This window comes from Xylocopa sonorina, chromosome 2 (genome assembly GCF_050948175.1).
Source record: "Xylocopa sonorina isolate GNS202 chromosome 2, iyXylSono1_principal, whole genome shotgun sequence".
Classification (NCBI taxonomy): Eukaryota; Metazoa; Arthropoda; class Insecta; order Hymenoptera; family Apidae; genus Xylocopa; species Xylocopa sonorina.
The window spans coordinates 16,315,270-16,334,283 of NC_135194.1; the positions used below are offsets into that span (position 1 = coordinate 16,315,270).

The window sequence follows — 19,014 nt, forward strand, 5'->3', positions numbered from 1 at the left end:
CGTTGATCCCGTTCGGTTGATCCGAGGAGCCGGAAATCTCGGTGTAACCGTGATGCATCAACTGACGCGTATCCTCGGGATCCCTGCGGGGATATTTCCTCTCGGGTACATCGGCGAGATATGGAAACGGAAACGTAGCGAGGTCATGACTCTGGGGCCTCGTCCTTTCACTGCACGGCAGGACGGTGCGTACGGAGGCGAGGCCGAGGATGAGGAGGAACAGGTTGCAGGGAAGATGGAAGGTCTCGGAGGATGAGAATGGCAGGAGGAGACGAGAGAGATCGCGGCGCGTGCGGACGCGCGTCATAATCAGTCGTCGTCGTTGTCCCGACGACTCAGGGGGTCCTTCCGGTTTCTCCTCATCTGCAAATCAACGCAATCCTCTGTGACACGTGCGCCTAGATATCTTGTTCCGCGAAATGGCACGTACGCGTTCTATCTCTCGATCTACCGGCGATTCCGTTTCCCTTTTCTTACGATCCGTAAATCCCAGCGAAACTACCGGTACTCGTCAAGTTGAACGACAACGAAAGCGCGCGCTCCCCCGTTATTTTCGTTTCACGGACAGGAACACCTGAACGCGCAATCTGCTTAATGTAGCGTCGTAGAAAACAGGAACGCGTGCAGCGAATCGCGCAGGCTGCGTTAACGAGCTCCAGTGCCCTTTTATCGTCGCGTTCGAGAAATTCCTGACCTTGTCCGAACGAGCTAAGTACTCGTAAACGATGATAGCGATTAAACAATGGGATTTACTTTATTCCCCTCCCTGCTCGTTACGTAAAGCTGCGCTCGGTCCCCCGGGTGGCTGGTCAACGAAAATTTCCTCTTTACGTTTTAACGTAATTAACTATCAGCTTCGTTTTCACAATTTACGGCCATTGTTACAAGCTGCTCGGCGTTCGAGGCTTACGCCAACATCGTTTTCGAAAATGTTGACAGATGCGACGGTTTCTTCTGGATGGAATGCCATGTGCACGAGATTTCTTTAAAAAAAAAACGGGGTGTTATTGCAGCGAAGCTTTCCAACAGGCTCGAGTGGAAACGGGAACGCGGACGAAATTAATTCACGCGTCCGGCGATAGCGTCCACCCTGGCTTACATTCATTCTTTCTCGAGGAACGCGAGAATATTCCAGCGTTTTCGTTTAGCCGGCTTTCTTTTCTGTCTTAAATCTCCGAAGAATGGAATGCAAATGAATACCGTGACTTGGACTAATCGGCGCATCTAATATAAATCGACTCGAAATCGTTCACCGTTTTATATCGAGCTGCTCGAATCGCGTGGCAGAGGGTGGAACCGAACACAGAGCGCGACACTTCCGATAGGTAAACCGTTTACAGTGAAACGGAAGCACCGAAGTCCCGTGTGAGGGTGGCGGACCTCCCGACCCCCTGACCTACCGCACCACGTAAGCTCCAGCTTCCTGTGCGAGGAATGTCACGAAAGAGAGAGGGAGAAGACAGAGACTAATGGTGGCGCCATGATGGAGCGAAAGGGCAACGGAGAGACCCTTACGGGGGTGACGTTGTCGTGCATTTACGTAGCGTGTAAAAGGCACGCTAGACGAGCACCATCGATACGTTTTTCGTCGCTTTTAAATTGGGCGTATTTCGCTATGAAATAGTTTCAGTCATCGAGGATATCGAACAGTAGAGCCGCGAACACGAGAACAATTCTTTTGGTTAATGCTCGAATGATCGTCGATGAAGCATACGGGCGAGAAAGGGGTGAAACGTGTTTAAATCACTGACACGCGAGGAGCAGCTCCTTTAGAATCCGTAGGAGAAATAAAGTTTCTAGCGGAAAACCCATGCCGGTGATGGATCGTGTGATTGCCTCTGCGCGTCTGGATACAGAATATTCCATTCCCCAGGGCTATCCGAACAAGAATTATCGCTTCGTAGTTTGGGAAGTATTCGCGAAGATTTCGCGTGCGAAAAAGTTGCATTTCCTCGTGGGCAACGCTCGGAGAAATGATCGTTCCATTGTCGCGACTCTTCCAAAGGGATTCCTCGGCCTTGTGTAAGCGGTAGAAGCAACGTCTGAGCGCGGAGACTCGAACGAGTAATCTCTCCGCACGGCTGGCAGCAAGTGCCACGCGGGGCAATATTTAAAATTGAAATTTGACGATCGTAATCGCGGAACTTGAGCCCGTTCGAATCAAGGGATCGTCGTAATCTGATCGCGGAATGATTTCGTTTAATTTGCAAATTCCCTTCCGGATGTTTTCGCTTCGGCCGGGATAACGGGAAGTAACGGAAAGAGAAGCAATCTTCGGTTAAGCTCGTGCGATTTCCAGCAAAGTTTCTCGCGCGAAAAAGAAAAAAAAGAAGTCGGTCCACAACGTTGCAGAATAATTATAGAAAGTCGCCGAAGGAACGTCGCGTACGGCCTGTAGTTACGCGTAAATTATTACCATGTAACTAGTCCTTTATCCCGTCAATTATGGATTTACGAGGTGGCCGCCAATGTAACAAACCCGTTAATTAAACCGTGTAATTTTACCGTAGGCAAGGAATCCTCATTAAGCGGCTTGTTTCTTTTTAAATTGATTAAAGACCGACTGGTCGCTAAAACCGTCTACCGTCAAGTGACGAAGCAGGAATACGGTCGAACGCTGGTGAAATCGCGCGACGGATCGGAGAGAATTCCGAGGACAGGGTCGCCGATTAAACTCCTGTTTTTGGTGAACGAAGAGATCGAAGTGACGTTGCGATTCGCGAGTCGCATCCAGCTTAATCGATCGTATTTATTAGAATTAATGGGACGCGTGGAGGGTCGCTGCGGCTTTTGAAAGCTTCGTTTCGCCAAGTTCGCTACTTGGCCCGTTTATTTGTTTACCGAGCTTTCGCGTACACTTTCCTTAATCGTTTTATCGTCGCCTGGCATCCGGAATTGAAAATGCGGAACGATTTCTTGACAGGGGTCGTCCGAAGGAAATTGCGCGAATCCTGGGAATGGCGCTTAGCCGGAAGTTTGGTAGAAATTGCGCGCAATTCCTCGAATTTCATAACGGACCGTTCTCTTCTATAACGTGTACACCTTTCGCGAAAGTTACGCGGCTCCGAAGCGTAAAGTTTGGATATTTTCTTAAAGAGATAAACGGGACAATGAGAGCCGTGAACGGAACAACTTTCGTCGTACTTTTCGCAAACGATCCGGTATACTTTTTAAAGCTAATATCGCGCGGTCGAATATTTTTTGATAATCCCGTCATTTTCCTTCCCCCCTTTTCTCCCTCTTTCACTGCGCGAGTTTAATACGATAAACTGGGAAAATCTCGCCGATGCATAATCATCGAGGTTGGTAATAATTATAGGCTTTCGATACTCGTAAAAAAGAACCGCGAAAAGTTAAAGCGATAGTTAGACGATATTCAGAACGGACAAAAGGGATGAAAAGGCAGAAATTACCGTAAAATTATGTAATATTGCTTCGATCGTCCCATTTTTCTTGAGCACGGCACTTCTTCTTGCGTATCTTATTGTGTCCTCGCTAAGAATTTTACTCGAATCCTGGTCCACGAGTCGATCCTCTCGTTCACATTTCCTAGCAAGCCCGGTCCATCGGAAATTCAATTCCGAACGTCCGACAAATATTCATTACAAAAGTCCCTCTCTCGTAGTTTCTCTCCTCGGTCTGGTTTCACCGCGGTGCACCGCGGTCTAATTCGTTGTAAATACCTTCTACGTCGGCTTGATGCGTTCGTTAACGTTACACCGCGAAACATCGATGGCCCGCGATTGCATTTTAATGATTTCAATTGTCCGGCAGCAGCGAGCGCCGCGTAATCCGGTTTTACTCGCTTATTTCCAGCGAGAGGACAATCGTTCTCCGCGTGATTTATTTGCAATTTATTAGTTTCACGTAGCGTACGCAACCGTGAATCTCGTATCAACGGAATAAAGGGACACGCCGTGGAAAACGAGGAACACGCAGTTGCAAGCGCGTAACTCGAAGTTCTGTCCTTTGCTTTCGTTCGCGTTTCTTCGCGATCCGTTGTAACTAGCCGCGCGATGATGTACTTTGAAAGAGTCGTGGATGATCCGTGGCGAGGGTGAACGCGAAGAAGGTGTCGCGTCGAAGCAACCGCGTCGCGTGCTGGCGGTCCGCGCACTGTTCGTTCCGTGGAATTCTGCGAGCCTCGTTTTCTACAGGAGTTCTCGTGGTAGGCTGTCCTGGTAATGCGCAGACGCTCGTTTCTCTTGCATTTTCCCTCGAACGGAGCACACCCGCACGATTCGTTCATCAAACGATCATCGACTCGTTCTTTCTGTTTCGAGTCTTCGTCTTACAATTGACTTACAATTTGTACCGTCGTTCAAAGTCGATTTCGGGAACTTTTCAACTCTGCAACGGATGCGACGAGTTTTCTGACCGGAAATAGTCACGACTACGGGGGCAGGTAACGTTGTAACGTACCACTTGGCGAGCCATTTCTGACTTCCGCCGTAGAGCTAGGATTCGTTTTTCCTCTCAAGCTCGCCCGTGTCCGGTTCACGAGTTCAGCTGATAAATCAGCCGGCAGTTTATCGCTGTAGAAAACAGCGTCCGATCGTCTCCTCGCAAACGCGATCCTTCTTGTCGGACGCGAAACAGCGGTTCGTTTTGTTAACGAGCTCGCGGATAAATTGCCGTGCGCAAAATGATCGAAACCGGCAAGTTTCGGGATATCTGCACGATGGGTGTTTTTAGTTAGCGCATCGATGCGTATTTATATGCAAATGAAGAGGGCATCCGTTGCTCCGGGGGAAAGTGGCTTGAATAAATTACGTTGCGCAGAATCGCGGATACAATTTCCGCGTGTCTTACTCTCGTATTCGCCGATGCAAATACGATGCAGGCTTGCAGAGGCGCGTAAGCATATCATTAGCCGGTTATCGTGTAATACCCGATGCTCCCTGATGACGTTACAAATTTCAATCGGCCGTTTCTCTACGGCGAACAACCGAGAACGATTTCGTCGAGGGTCGCGTGACACGCGAGCCACACCGCGAAATCGCAATTTCGCCCCTCGACGTGTACGAGTCGTGTACGAGACGTCGCTCGCTGAGAAGAAAAATAATTTCGAGTCCCGCGTTCGTTCGCGGTTATCATCGAAGTTCCCAGCGGCGAGTAAATTTTCATCCCCGCATCAATTATCGGGGACATCTGCTCCCCGTTCTGGCCCTGGCCGTACCGTTCGGGCTAATTATTCTATAAATCGAAGATTTAACGTGTCTCTCGCTCGACGATTATAACGTATTTGGGTATAATTAATCCCTGGATCGCGGTACCCTCTCGATCGTAACGCTCCGTAGTCGTGGAACGCGTAATCCTACGAGCGCGTAAATCATCGGTTTTAATGCACGTCCCGGTGAGTGACAAATGTAACGGCGCCGCGTACTAAGAAGACACGTTTCATGAAATTTCATGCAAATCGCTTCCGATCAAGTTGTCGTATTACAACGGAACCGTCCCTACGAGCGTCGATGTTTCAAGGTCCTGTTCGCGATGTCATGGACAGTCGATCGAGCGCGCATTACCGTTTTACTTCGCTCGACTATACGAAGCGATTGCATTCGACTCTCTCGAGGATAGATGGGATACATTGTACGACGTTGGGTCACTGGAGAGAGAGAGAGAGAGAGAGAGTGGTCTTTGTGCTCGACGCAGCGGCCACGAACCCGGTGCAATTCCAATTTGCTTTGCCAGTTTGTACACGTCATCTATTCACGGGAGAGACGCTCGATCCTCGGTGTTATTAGATTACCAAGATATTACCAATGACAGCTGACTGTACGGAGCGGTGGTACGCGGTTAGACGCGTCGGACTTGCCCGTCCAACTTGCCACGTTTCCGCTACCCTCGAACCAGCGGTCGGAGACGAGCAGCGAAAAACTGAGCCAAGTCGGTGAAATCCAATGCGAGAGGGACCATTGGTGAGCCGAGTATTATTGTATCCAGGTTTGCACTTCTATAATAACTCGATGCATCATCGATCCTGTATCGGGTCACGAAATTCGGAGGATCGATCGCCCGTTCGGCACCCGCAAATACCCTCATCCAGTATGTATTGTATCTTTTCGTAGTACGTGACTGTATTCACCGTTGCCTTGCGATGCGTAGCCAGAAGTGGCCTCTTTAGAGAGCCTGGAAGAATACTAAAATCGATTCCGTTCAAGGAAGGACACGGAACATTGCAATTGTGCAAGACGGTTGATAAAAATTCTACCACGCGAAGATCCGTAGGAGGGATGTTGTATCGGGCGACGTTTAAATGCTCCCGATATGATCCCACAGTACCTTCCGTCTATTCAAACGGCGTCCATTATAAAACTAATATCGAAAGCGAGGGTGTTATTTTCCGCAGCCAGCCTTTCGAAAGTTCGTGCGTACAAGAAAGCGAGATCGATTCTAACACGAAATAGGAGAATTCCCGGGATAAAGAAAGCGGTGCAAGGTTGCAGATTCCAGCAATAAAAGAACCAGAGCGCGAAGACAAAAAAAAGCGAGAGGCAGCGATAAAGGAGACAACTCAGCGACGTAAAACGGCACAAGTTTCTATTCCTAGTTTGAGGGGGCATGCGAGTCCGCCGCGCCTCTTTTCTTTCGTTCTCCTCGTTTCATCCAGATTTCCTCCTATTATTTTTACGTAAAAATAATTCAACGTTCGTCGCATCGACGCAGATCACGGTAAATAAAAAAGTCTAGTAATCTCTTTAACGAGTAGAAGTCGAGAATATTATACGGGTTTACAAGGGAGAGAGAGAGGGAGAGAGGGAGTAAAATTAAATATCGTTCCCGCCTAATGCGAAAAATAAATCTTAGCGATGAAACGTTGTTACGAAGGGGGAATGCTCCGTGCTCAATTAAATCTCTTTCCAGCGCGAATCTCGTTTAACCGTCGAGGCAATTCTCGCCGGACTCATTTCCGAAGCAACATTCCTGGAAGAGGATCTTCCAAGGTTATGCTTTAAGCACAAGGTACCGGCGATCGTGAATCGTTCCATCGGTTACTGGAATCGAATCAACAGGAAGTTGGATTCTCGTGCTCGTTTCGAGCCGAGCAGAAATGATGCAGTGCCAAGTACTGACGGTACGTTATTTCTTCCCACGTTGTTTCAAGCTACCGATACAAGCTTCCTCTACGTCACTTTCGAGTGAAACTCATCTTCTTGGCTGAATGGAATTACCCTCGCCGCGATCGCTTCCTCCTCGCGAATCGTCTCTCTCTCTCTCTCTCTCGTTTCCCCTTTCTCGCTGACCTTTGTCCTTTCCTTCGTTACGAACCGATGGTTCGCACGAACTTTTCAAACGACCGGCACAATTAAGGACGAGGCGAGAACAAATAATTTCCCAAAGCGCGAAACTCACGATTGCTCTGTGCATTCTAGATAGACGCGAATCTCCCCTGTCGCTACGCGTAGCAATATCGAGTGATTTGCATCGGCCGTGATCGATGCACGGATGTACAGGGAACGAACGATGAAAGGTGCTCGATCCGCGGAAGAGCGTGAAAAGTGCTCGGAACAATTCCTGAACGTTTCATCCCGCGTGTTCACGAGCGATCATTATACTTGTTGAACGCTTCCTTCGCTTCCGCTTCTGTTCCGTCGGACGTCGAGAGCGTAATTTATTGCTTATCAAACGTAACGAGAATTAGAGCATGCTAGATGCGATAGGTACCGTATTGTAACACCAACAATACCTCGTCCGAGGCAACCTAAGGATACCCGATAACGAACAGTTTCCACGGGGAATGCATTTATTCGCTCTCAGCGTGCAGATAACTCTTTGTACGAAGCGCGAAGATACATCGAAAGCAGTGCGTATCGGAAATTTCTACGTATAAAATAGATTCACCAGCCGCGAACGATCCGCTTTAATTTATTTCATCCTCGCGCGAACTCGTTCCGTTTAAAACCGCGTTAACGTTGAAAGTGGCCGGCAGTTTAATCGCGCTGCTACGGGTTCGCAAAAGAAAAAAGTAATTTCCTGCGAATTATGAAAATGCATTAAACGAGGGGAAACCGAGGGAGAAAATTCGGTAACTAGCGAACGGAGAATGATTTACGATCCGCATCGTCCACCCGTCGATCTGCAGAACTGCGCGCAACTGATTTTTCGCCGAACCCCCTCTCGAAACGAACTTTTTCTACGCTTTAAACTGTAATCCATCGCCCACGCGAGTCAGTTCGGGAACTTTCCCGTTCAGATCGATCCGAAACGCGGGCGCTGGTTCGCCAAGGAATTTGCGAGCGAGCAAAAGAGGCGAAGCGAAGACAGACGCGGGCAGAAAAAGAGTTTCGGTTCGAAGACGCGAGGGTCGGCTGCATTTAATTACAGTTTACTCCATCCAGGAAAGCAACCTGGAAAATTTATCTAAATTCGAAGCAGCATCGGCTCTTCCGACGAGGCTTTTTCTCGTAATTACGTTCGACAAATTTAATTGCGGTGCCTTTTAAGAAACTCTTCGAGCGGTTCTGAAACGAACGACTCGAGGGTAGTCGGCGGATAGTTCGGACCGGGCACATCCCGTGTCTGGCAACCCGATGACCTACCGAACGTCAAGATCCAGGCGAACGTAACGGAGAAAAGGAAAATAGGTGAAGAACAGAATGAAGGGCGCGACTGGATGACGGTACTACTGTGCGGCTAGCGCGACATCATAAAAGAAGGAGAAAGAGAGAATGAAAGCTGGCTGGAGATGCAAGAAAGAACGGACACTCGAGCTTTGGCTGACGTCGCTTTACGTGCCGGCATAATGGCCCTTGTCTTCACCACAGTTCCGAGTTCTATTCATGCCTCGGGCGACTCACCAACCACTGTGCAATACCGACGTGATTCTTAAATCTACTTAGCTGGAGCCCAGTTCCTTTCCCGCCGTTTCTCGACCCTCTTCACCCTTTACTCCGCATCTCTTCCACCGTCTCGCGTTTCGCATCGATGCCCATTGTGTGCTCGAGCTACCAGGACCACCGCGCGATCTTCCAATACCCGACGCGCGTCGCTTCGAGACAAACGCGACGCGACGCGACGCGATACTCTCCCCGTCTTTTCCGTTCCACGATTTAATCGAATTTATCGGCGCAGCTACACGCACGGCGGATAAAGGCAACAGAAGATTAATGGTCGAGAACAGGAGCCGTTCAAGTATTCGCGCCTAGATCGCTTTTGTTCTCCTAACTACCCTGTTTGTGCTTGTTAAACCGATTTGCCGGTTCGCGGGTAAACAATAGGGAGTCCCGGTCTATGGTTACTACGAGCAATGTGATGTAAATACGAAACAACAGCGTCATCGATGGTCGATTAATTAAATCTGACCGCGCGTTAAGCGTTCAATGTTCGGGAAAATTAAATTCGTATCCTGCGCCGCGTAGATTGGACCCCGTTTACTTCGACTTTTACGAGACGATTGACGGATCGCCAGGCAAACGCGTCCGATCCTCCGATAAGTCTCACGCGATCCTCCGATCGACCTATCTTCCCGTACGAATCACGTTCGATCCTATCGCGATGCGCGCTGGAACCGTGACCGGTATTCCAACACGTTCCTCGTTTTCCATACCCCTCGTCGGCTCGAGTTGAATTTGCTCGGGAGTCCGTTCCCTCCGTAACGAGATCCTCGGATTCCCAGCGAATCATAAACCCGTTCTTCGACGAACGACTATAAATGACGGCTGATTCGGCGAACGTCAGTCGCAGCGTGAAAAATTCAGGCAGAGCTTCTTCCGACACGGGGAAAAAGATGCGGAAATGGTCGCTGCATACGTTCGAGGAGCCCGATAAATAGAAGGCCTCGTATAGACGGCGGTCTCGGTGGTACGTTCACGTTTATAGATTATTTACGAGCAGCATGAGACTCCGATACCAGTTCCACCGAAACAATCTTGGACAAGGAGAGCACGCTTTCATTATTCAGGAACAGGGGCTCGTGTTCCGCATCGGTGGCTCGCCTAATTTCACGCGTTTCATGCGACGCTTATCATACGAATCCGACAGGTTCGCGTGCTCGAAAGCAGAAAGAGGGTGGAATTCAAACGAGCTACGAGGGGTAGCTAGCGAGGGGTTTGTTCGATGCCCCGCAATAAAGTCCGGTGCTTCCATCTCTTGCTGTCGGGTACAGTCACTTGCACCGTTCCTCAGTAGTAAAAGCCGCTACGGTCAGACACAAGTAGATCCAGCCCGTTCCCAGTCGGACACTTACCCGGTATCTTGTTATTCAGAGCATGCGAGAGTTACATTACAAATTTGCCTCACGCGGCTGCCTGGCTTCATGCGATACGTGGACGGCTATGATTAAAGTCCGCCCCTATCCGTTACGAGAAAGGATTTTTCTCTTAGCACCTATGCGCGTAGACTCAGAGAAAGCGGGACTGTCATTTCGCGGAATTAGACTGATTAAAAAAGGAGTAGAAGGAGAAAAAAAAAACAAACGAACTGGGACATCGATTTGAAAAGAATAGGCGGTTCCGACGTAAGAGTAGATTCGTTTCTTTCGACGAGATGCACGTGCATTTGCCAAAAATACTTCCCCCGAGCATCGAAGCGTCATCCATTTGGCTCGTTTCGCGCATCAAAGCCTCTGTGCCTTTATTTCGACTCCTTTTGTATTCCCCTCCCCCCTTCTCTCGGAGCTGTGTCGGTGTTGCTACGATGCACAATCAAACGACAATATCATCGGTGTCAGTATATAATCCTTGTTTCTGGCGACCGACTTAGCCCACCGGAGTTCGCGCAAGCGTCTTCCGGTTGAACCTGTAGAAGCGGCTAGGGGTAGCAAGGGAAAGGGGGGAGGAGCGGATAGCCAGGAAATCAATACGTATATGTCCGCTGGTAACCAGCCAGTCGGGGCTCATCCTTCGCGACAGACGTACCGAAATCCGAACGATCGTCGACATTCATCGGGATAGTTTATTCGCCGTTTCCTTTTTTCCCCCGCCGCACCACCGTCGTCGTCGTCGTCGTCGTCGTCGTCGTCGTTCGATCGATCCTCCCTGTTCGAGGAAGAAAAGTCACGCGACATCTTCGAGCACTCTCCGGTGCATGCGACATCGTCCCGAGGTGCAAAGTGGTAGAGCCTGTCAAAGGTAACTGACCCTGTGCAACAGCGCGAACGTTCGAGCTGAATCAACCGGCCAGCCGAAGAGACCGGTGACCTCGGCACGGCGCAGGAAGATCGATCGGTGCCGCTTCTCTCGAGATACGATCCTCTTCGGACGGGAGATACGCGGTCGCTGTCGCAGCTCGCGACCGATGCGAAAGTAAGTCCGTTCGGAGCGTAGAAGGCAACGCGAGGCAGCGGAGAGTGTGCGACCAGGCAGGGGAGCGACCTGATCCGTGGTAAACTTGACTGGAAAGAGGTCGAGTCGGATCCCCGGTACCACGATCCAGCTACCGGGGTCTCGTAAAGCCGTCAGGCTATTAGCACGTCTGGTGGGAGCGCGTGATTGCTCGTTCCGCACGGATTTCCCGAAACACCCCCAAAACGGCAACCCGTCGTCGTCGTGGTGCTGCCGGGGCCCCGCCGTTAGCCGCGAGAGATCGCGAGAAGGGAGCTTGGCAGAATCAGCCGGGCGATCGCCCAGAGGATCGGCCTCCTCGTGCGCGACCGGCTCCTCCACCACCACTTACGCCGCTTACTGGCGGCCCAGTGAAATGGAGGAGAAGTCCTCGGCTCGGTTCTCCGAGTACTTGTTCGCCAAGATGGATGGCCAGGACGTGTCGGCCTCTCAGGGTCCCCGTAAGGTGACCGCCGACACCAGGAAGTTCATGCGGGAGAATCTTCTTCTCGTGGTCACCCTTTCCGGTGTTCTGTTCGGCGTGATACTCGGTAAGTAAACACAGCCTTGCGGCCAGCGAATCGGTAGAACCGCGATATCTTGTATCTCGCGATGACCTGATTCGTCGACCGGCGACCAGGCGCCACCGCGTTTTTCCTTTCCCGACTATCGTCGATATGTCAACTAAATGTCAACAGTGCCATCGTCCGTATCGATCTCGGAAATAAAACGCGCACCTCCCCTTAACCTTCCGCTCGGAGCCGCATTGTATTATGCATTACGGATGATGGCTAATGATTGACCGCGTCGAAACCATCCGACACTTTCGTCCATTACGGAGAAACGTGCCAAGGTCGAGTTCATCCGATACTAGCCGATCTTACTCTTCCCCCGACGATCGATCACACGACGGTTCTACATACCAGCGTAGAAACAACCCTTTTATCCTCGTTTCGCTTTTCTCGTTTCGCCCCGTCATGGGTTTGTGGGAACGGAACGTTCTGGTATGTCACGTGGGCGAATGTCACACGTGTGTTAATAACTGCTGGTTATGCACGCTACTTAACTCGATCGGGGCTTCGTAATCGTCGCGTCTATATCTCCCGGTGGGTGACGTGACCACGCGAGCCACCATTATCCCGAGGAACCATTAGCCGTCGTAGATTCGAATTGACGAAGAAAAGACTGGTACGAACCGGTTGAGAGCTATACGCGACCGACAACGTGAACGACCCCTACTGAAATTAACGACGGTTACGTAAACGAGGATCTCGCGCGTTATCCCGTTAAACGGTGTCAATCACGGTGCCGAGAGGTTTCCTTCGCGAGACTCATCTGATTAACTTGTCTTTTTCGAGACCGAAATGTCAATCTTCGACGAACCTTTCTATCTATACTTCGAGATGCGATCGAAAGCGAGTAACTCTAGCGATGATCTCGTTATTTTTCCAGGTTTTGGTTTGCGACCGTTGGGCCTCGGCGATGACGCGGTTATGTTGATCAGTTATCCTGGAGAGCTGTTCATGAGGCTGTTGAAATTAATGATTTTACCGCTGGTAATCGCCAGTCTGATATCAGGTAACTACGAGAGTAAGTGACGTAAGATCGTTCGATCGGCGTGGTTCGATGGTATTTTAATCGATTCGGTTGCCCACGATTTTCAGGATCGGCAAGCCTGAACGCAAGGATGAACGGAATGATCGCCGTCCGAACATTGGTGTACTTCATACTTACGTCATTGTTGAACGCTGTCCTTGGCGTTGTCCTGGTTCTGCTCATCCATCCGGGTAATCCTGGAATTAGAAAATCGATCACGACCTCGCACAGCGGCAGAGCCGTTAACATCTTGGACAGCCTTCTCGATTTGGGAAGGTAGTGTATACTTATCTCTTCTTCTTTGCTCGTTAAAATAGCGTTAGTCGTTAGAGATATCGATCACGCTCGTTATTTCCGTGCTTCTGCGTCAACACGTACCCCGGTGACAGCGTTCAGGAATTTTCCCACGATTAAACCAGGGTCCGGTCCGCTCGTGGTCGGGCCGATGGTTGACTCGTTCCACTGTGCTAACCGATGACAGGGATGTCGTGCAAGCTCGCCTCGCAGCCTTGCGTGTCAATCTTACACGAGAACGGGATAACAGACGAAAACTTCCGATGACACGATCGTCCCTGCGCTGAGTGATATTTCCCACCACGCGACATTCGTGCATAATACCCACACGTTACCAAACGATTCATCGATTCGCCGTTCTCTCCTTTCTCCGTCTATTTATACATTGTGAGAAATAATCGGGACGACGTCGCCTCGGTGGGAATTAAGGTCGGCCAATTTCACGATCGATGAACTTCTCCGACAATCGGGATTGATACCCGCTACGACGAAAATAAAAGTAGTTCGATCGATCCGCTGCTCGCCTTATTTGCACGTGCACCTTTTCGCTGCGCATATCATCGACTAATGGAATTATACGGTGTGTCGCCGATAAACGGGTGGTATCGATTAAGCGGTTATAAAAAATGCGGCGCATCTGACTGGTACCTTTTCGCGTGTTACAGGAACATGTTTCCGGATAATATTTTCCAAGCAGCCTTTCAGCAGGTACACCCTTTACCTTTTAACGATCACTCCGACACACAGGTCTATCGGTTGATACGTCGCTCCTGACACGAAACGTTTCTTGCACACACAGGCGCACACGGTATACGTTCCAAAAACGCCGCCCTTCCGTAACCTCACCGACTCGATTTCCTCGGAAGTCCTCGGCGACGAAGAGTTGATGAGAGTCACCCAGTACAGGAGCGGCACCAACACTCTGGGCATAGTTTTCTTCTGCCTGGTGTTCGGTACGTTCTTAGGTACTCTCGGCGAGAAGGGGCAAATTGTAATCGACTTCTTCAAGGCTGTATTCGAGGTCATCATGCGAATGGTGTCGACTGTAATGTGGTACGTGCGAGAGAGGAAACGTGGCGCGCGTGTGAGAAACGAAATCGACGACACGTTATCCTTTTGTTCCTTTCTGTTCGCAGGATGACACCGGTTGGCATCACCTCGGTAATTGCCGGGAAAATACTAGGCGTCGCCGACTTGGCGCTGGTGATGTCGCAACTCGCCTGGTTCATCGTCACGATCGTGATCGGTGTGTTTATCTATCAGCTGGTGATCATGCAGCTAATCTATCTGGCCTTCGTGAGAAAGAACCCCTTTAAATTCTACGCCGGCCTCGCCCAGGGTACACTCACCGCCTTCGCCATGGCATCAACGTGAGTCGTCGATCTTCGAACTCAGCCCGACCTTCAGAGTACCCATATCGCCTACCTCACACGGCCTCGGTCGTCGTCGTCGTCGTCAGATTGCTTCCTTTCAACTCTCTTGCTCGGTCGATCTCGCGAATTACCTTCATCTTTCCCTTCTTCTTTTCTTTTTTTTTTTTTCTTTTTCTTTCACATCTCTCAAGTCGTGCTCTAGTTCGCAAGGCGATCAAGAGGACACTCGGAAGATCTCAGGTCGACGCACGATCTGTATCGATTGATAGAGACAGTATGTTTCAGCCAGCCGAGAGGAGGCATTGCGAGGCCTTAGTCCCGTTCTCCTTCGAGCGGCGTTTCACAACGTCCGAGACGTTGTCGAACGTTGACGTTGATCCTTCTGCCCGTCTTTCTCCGATTCGAACCTTTCATGTTTCTATAATGTTCACCCTCGACCGATAAGAAAATTGAGAAAGAGAGAGAGAGAGAGAGAGAGAGTGAGAGAGAAAGGGGTAGAGGTATGCAGTTCTGGGTGGCACTTAGGATGCGGATACTACCGGTTATTATTATAATAATAATCGTACTATTGGAAGAACAGTTACATTCTACGTTCGCATCCGTGTACGTGTATTTAGCCGGAAATCAGCTGACTCCGTGTCACCTGGACTGATCACTCGATGGCGTGTACGCCTTAAAGGGCTTCCATTATCCGAATCTTCTGTCTCGAGCAAACGAGAGGATAGAAGAGGAGGAGGAGGAGGACGCCGAAACAGGCTTCGCGCCAATTATGCCATCTATTTAAGTATATTACGAGAACAAGAGGAAAGCTGAAAAAAATATTGGTTGCTCGTGTCGAGCTCGCTCTTCCAGGTTTGCCGGCGCCGTCCATCACTTGGCCCACAGAACACACCCGAATCTACGATCATTCTATTTATATTTCTTTGACCGTCCATTACCGCGGATCGCGCGAAGCAACGATCATTTTTTCAGTTTATCCCACGCGGACCGATCTCTCCCGGCAGCCCTTCTTCACCTACCGATTCCCGTCTCGTCTCCGCCCAGTTCCGCACGACGAACGCACGAATAATCCCCCGTCCGCACCCCCATCGATGCATCGTGGGACAGAGAAGCATTCGTACGTCGACTAACGATCGTGATTAATCGATACGATGACGCGCTTCGAACCTTTTCCGTCCCATCATTGCGGCGCTCGGGAACACAAGTAAAACGACGCCCCCTCAACCGCAACTTGTCTAATTCAATCTTGTTTTCTATGTGGATTAACTTTTTCCAGAAGAGAGCGTACACAACTGTGCGTACACTGTGACTGAGAGAAACAGCTCTTAGTGTATCTGAACAGAGACTGTATGAATATCATGATGATGTATTAGAACACGCGCTGCACGCGGCCTTTTGCAGGTGGTTCAGAGACCGAGGGTGGCCTTGGTAAGTAATCGATGGCCGCAACATGAAGGTACATACGATTGTCTGTTGCAGGATTGTCTGCCTGGCCGCTAGACCCCCGATTAACGAATCACCGTCCGTACCACGTCGCCGTTAACCTTCGTTCATTTTCAGTTCGTCTTTGCGGTCATTCTGGTTAATTAGTAACACCCCCAAAAACCTTTCCGCCCATATACACTCGTCGTACCGCCCAACGCTCTATCAATCGAACTTGCCGCGTACCGTTCCTACCGTCCGTTCACCGTGCCTCGCTTCGTTCGATCCGTGTTCATCATCGAAACGCTCAAAATAACCAAAACCAGCCCGCCGGTTCGATTAGAACGAAACGCAATCGTATCACACCGCGCCAGAATGACCCCCATCCTTGTGTGGACCACCGGCAACGCAGCACGCAGAAATGATCGCCGTCCATTGAATCAATTCACGCGACACGTGCTTCTCGCCCGATCGTTTCTAATACAGTTTTGCACAGGGCTGCCGCGCTCCCGGTCACCTTTCGTCTGATGACGGACAAGCTCCGGGTCGACCCACGCGTCACCAGGTTCGTCCTGCCGATCGGCTGCAACATTAACATGGACGGGACTGCGTTGTTCGTTGCCGTTGCCAGCATCTTCATCGCGCAGATGCACAGCATCGTACTGGGTTTCGGTGAAATTATAACGGTTATGTAAGCGAGCGATTTCTAATTTCGCACGAATCAAATGATTCTTGCCATTCTGTTGTAACTACGAAATGCTGTGTTCCCTTTACAGTTTAACCTCGACCGCTGCATCCGTCTCATCGGCGTCGGTACCAAGCGCCGCGTTGGTCCTCCTTCTGGTTGTTCTCAGCGCCATTGACGCTCCGGTTTACAACGTCTCCCTGTTGTTCACCATCGATTGGTTCGTGTAAGTATCGAATCCTCTTTTTCTCTCTCTCTCTCTCTTCCTCTCTTCCTCTCGATGCGCTCTTGCCTATGTACACTTTGACGCGTTACAACTGCAGGGATCGCATTCGAACCACAAACAACATGCTGGGCGATTGTTACGCCGCCGCTGTGGTCGAGCAATTGTCCAAGAAGGAATTAATGGCGCTGGATGCAGCAGCGTATCAGGTAATTGTGCGATCGCGAGAATCACGTTGGAAGGAATCGTTTCGAGAGCTAGAAGGGTAATGATCGCCGGTCTCTTTTTCCAGTCGGAGACTGTCCTGCCCACGACTATCGCGAACGGATGCATTTCCGCAAACAGGGTACCTGATCCGGACACCATCGTCGTCGAAATGCAAGACGACTCGAGGATAGCCGGTGTCGCCAAGTAAACAAGCTTGTTGGTAGGGCTAGGCTATCACTTTGTAAGATCCCAACGATCGCGTGCATTTTCGTTACGTCCTTTATTCTGCTTTGCTACCGCAAAAGACTCTCGCAGACCGTTGACATTTACAAATGATTCATGACAGGCTTCCCTCATGGTACGTACTTACACGTTACGTTATATCTCTGCACGCCTCTCCCCGTTTCACCGCATCGTTGTCGAACGTTTACTCGTTTCGGAAATCGATGAAACGTGTCAGCTGAATCGATCATCGCCCAACTAGCGCCAGTCCGAGGAGCAAAAAATTCCGTCGCCTTTACAGGACGTCCTCTTATAGAACGGTAGAACTCTACGAGTAACTCGTAATCGTTAAAGCGTATCGTGGGCGGCGGAAAACGCTAGTCGTCTCGAGTTAGAAGTTAAAAGGCGAAAGAAACCGATCGATCGGAAACGTAGCTCACCGTGGTCGCAAACGGTGCGTCGTGCGAGCCAGCAGCGTGAACTTTCGTACCGGTCTTGTGGAAATTGCTGCTCGATGACCGAAGTAAGGGCGCACGGAACGTTTCGACGTGTTCGATGCTTAGAGGCGTCCGCCATATCACGATTATCGTTCGTATGTACTTACATACGCGGTACACACGTCTCGAGAGAGCAAACGTGAACCACGCAGATCGAGGAGTGAGGAAGAAGAACCGATCGTTCGACGGATTGGTATGGATTTGGCAACGAGCTTAAGTGGGAACGAGCGGACAATCGGAATTTCCCGCGAACACACGTTTCAGTCCGGCGCACACGAGAAACGTGCATTTATGCATCATTCAACGAACGTCGATCATCACTCATCGTCTCGACGACTCTCGCTCATTCTTCCACGCGATCGTCACACCGTTCCGCGAGACACGTGTACGAAAACATTGCATCCTGCTTAAACGTTTTAAAAGTGCTGCTTCGAATCGATCCAAGCGCGACGGGGCCAGCCTTCAATATTCTTGTTTCGTTTCAGCATCAGCGTATTGCAGATACCGAGGAGCGTGACGGAGGAGACAGTTTGACCTGTGCTTCGGCCCGAGTGTTAGTTTAGCCTCTAAATACCATCGAGCGCGACGCGTTCAACGGGGATCAAAGAAAGTAACGAGTTACACCGGATACACGTGTCACCGTTTTGTCGCACCGTGTTTTCTACTTCGACGGAAGCTGTCGCGAGGCATTACCCGCACGTGAAGCGAACGTGTAAGCGAACAGCGTTAACTGATGAAACGAAAGCATACACACGTACACAAACACACACACACACACACACACACACACACATACACACACATATATATATATACAGAAGTCAATACGAACGGGTGCGCTACGCGATTACCACCGTTCCAGTGCTATGACCGCATAGCAATAACGATAACGAAACGATTTCGAAGCTTTTCTAGTGGCTCACCGACCGATTCGATCTCGCACTCTCGGGGTCGATCGAACGAATCGCGTGGACAGTGTCGAAGGTGGTGCCTTATTTTAAACGCGGCGCGCGAACGGCCGACCGAAAGTAGAGGAAGCCATTTTGCGTTCACCAACCAGCTAAAATGTAGGCCAGCGTTCGCTCATTGTCCGGTAAATAATTTTTCGTAACCGATCGTTCTACTGCCACAAAACTCCTTTGTACAGTGCGAATTTTACGAGTCAATCAAAAGAATTTTTGCGATACAATTTTAATTACTCGCGTGGTACCTCATTCCTGATTTTGTCAGA

At 50.1% G+C, this 19,014-nt stretch overlaps 1 protein-coding gene across 2 annotated transcripts; it reads left to right on the forward strand.

The window, feature by feature from the left end:
• Positions 1 to 11,320: 11,320 nt before the first annotated feature.
• Positions 11,321 to 18,614, forward strand: Eaat2 (Excitatory amino acid transporter 2). Of its 2 annotated transcripts, none has more exons than XM_076910519.1 (11): positions 11,321 to 11,815; positions 12,717 to 12,842; positions 12,929 to 13,136; positions 13,820 to 13,862; positions 13,954 to 14,207; positions 14,291 to 14,524; positions 16,446 to 16,640; positions 16,726 to 16,860; positions 16,958 to 17,066; positions 17,150 to 17,268; positions 18,269 to 18,613. In XM_076910519.1, the coding sequence occupies exons 1-11, from the start codon at positions 11,641 to 11,643 to the stop codon at positions 18,315 to 18,317; spliced, it is 1,647 nt and encodes a 548-aa protein (XP_076766634.1). In that variant the 5' UTR covers positions 11,321 to 11,640; the 3' UTR covers positions 18,318 to 18,613. The 2 variants fall into 2 exon arrangements, with proteins under 2 accessions (XP_076766634.1, XP_076766633.1); XM_076910518.1 differs by having other exon boundaries at positions 11,512 to 11,815; positions 17,150 to 17,284; positions 18,269 to 18,614.
• The last annotated feature ends 400 nt before the right edge of the window (positions 18,615 to 19,014 follow it).

What these genes read in the sequence shown, in the direction of transcription:
- Eaat2 (XM_076910519.1), top strand. Translation starts at nt 11,641, where the DNA reads ATGGAGGAGAAGTCCTCGGCTCGGTTCTCCGAGTACTTGTTCGCCAAG. An exon ending in TTCACCATCGATTGGTTCGT is followed by an intron (nt 16,861 to 16,957) that starts GTAAGTATCGAA and finishes TTACAACTGCAG; the next exon opens with GGATCGCATTCGAACCACAA. An exon ending in TGGATGCAGCAGCGTATCAG is followed by an intron (nt 17,067 to 17,149) that starts GTAATTGTGCGA and finishes CTCTTTTTCCAG; the next exon opens with TCGGAGACTGTCCTGCCCAC.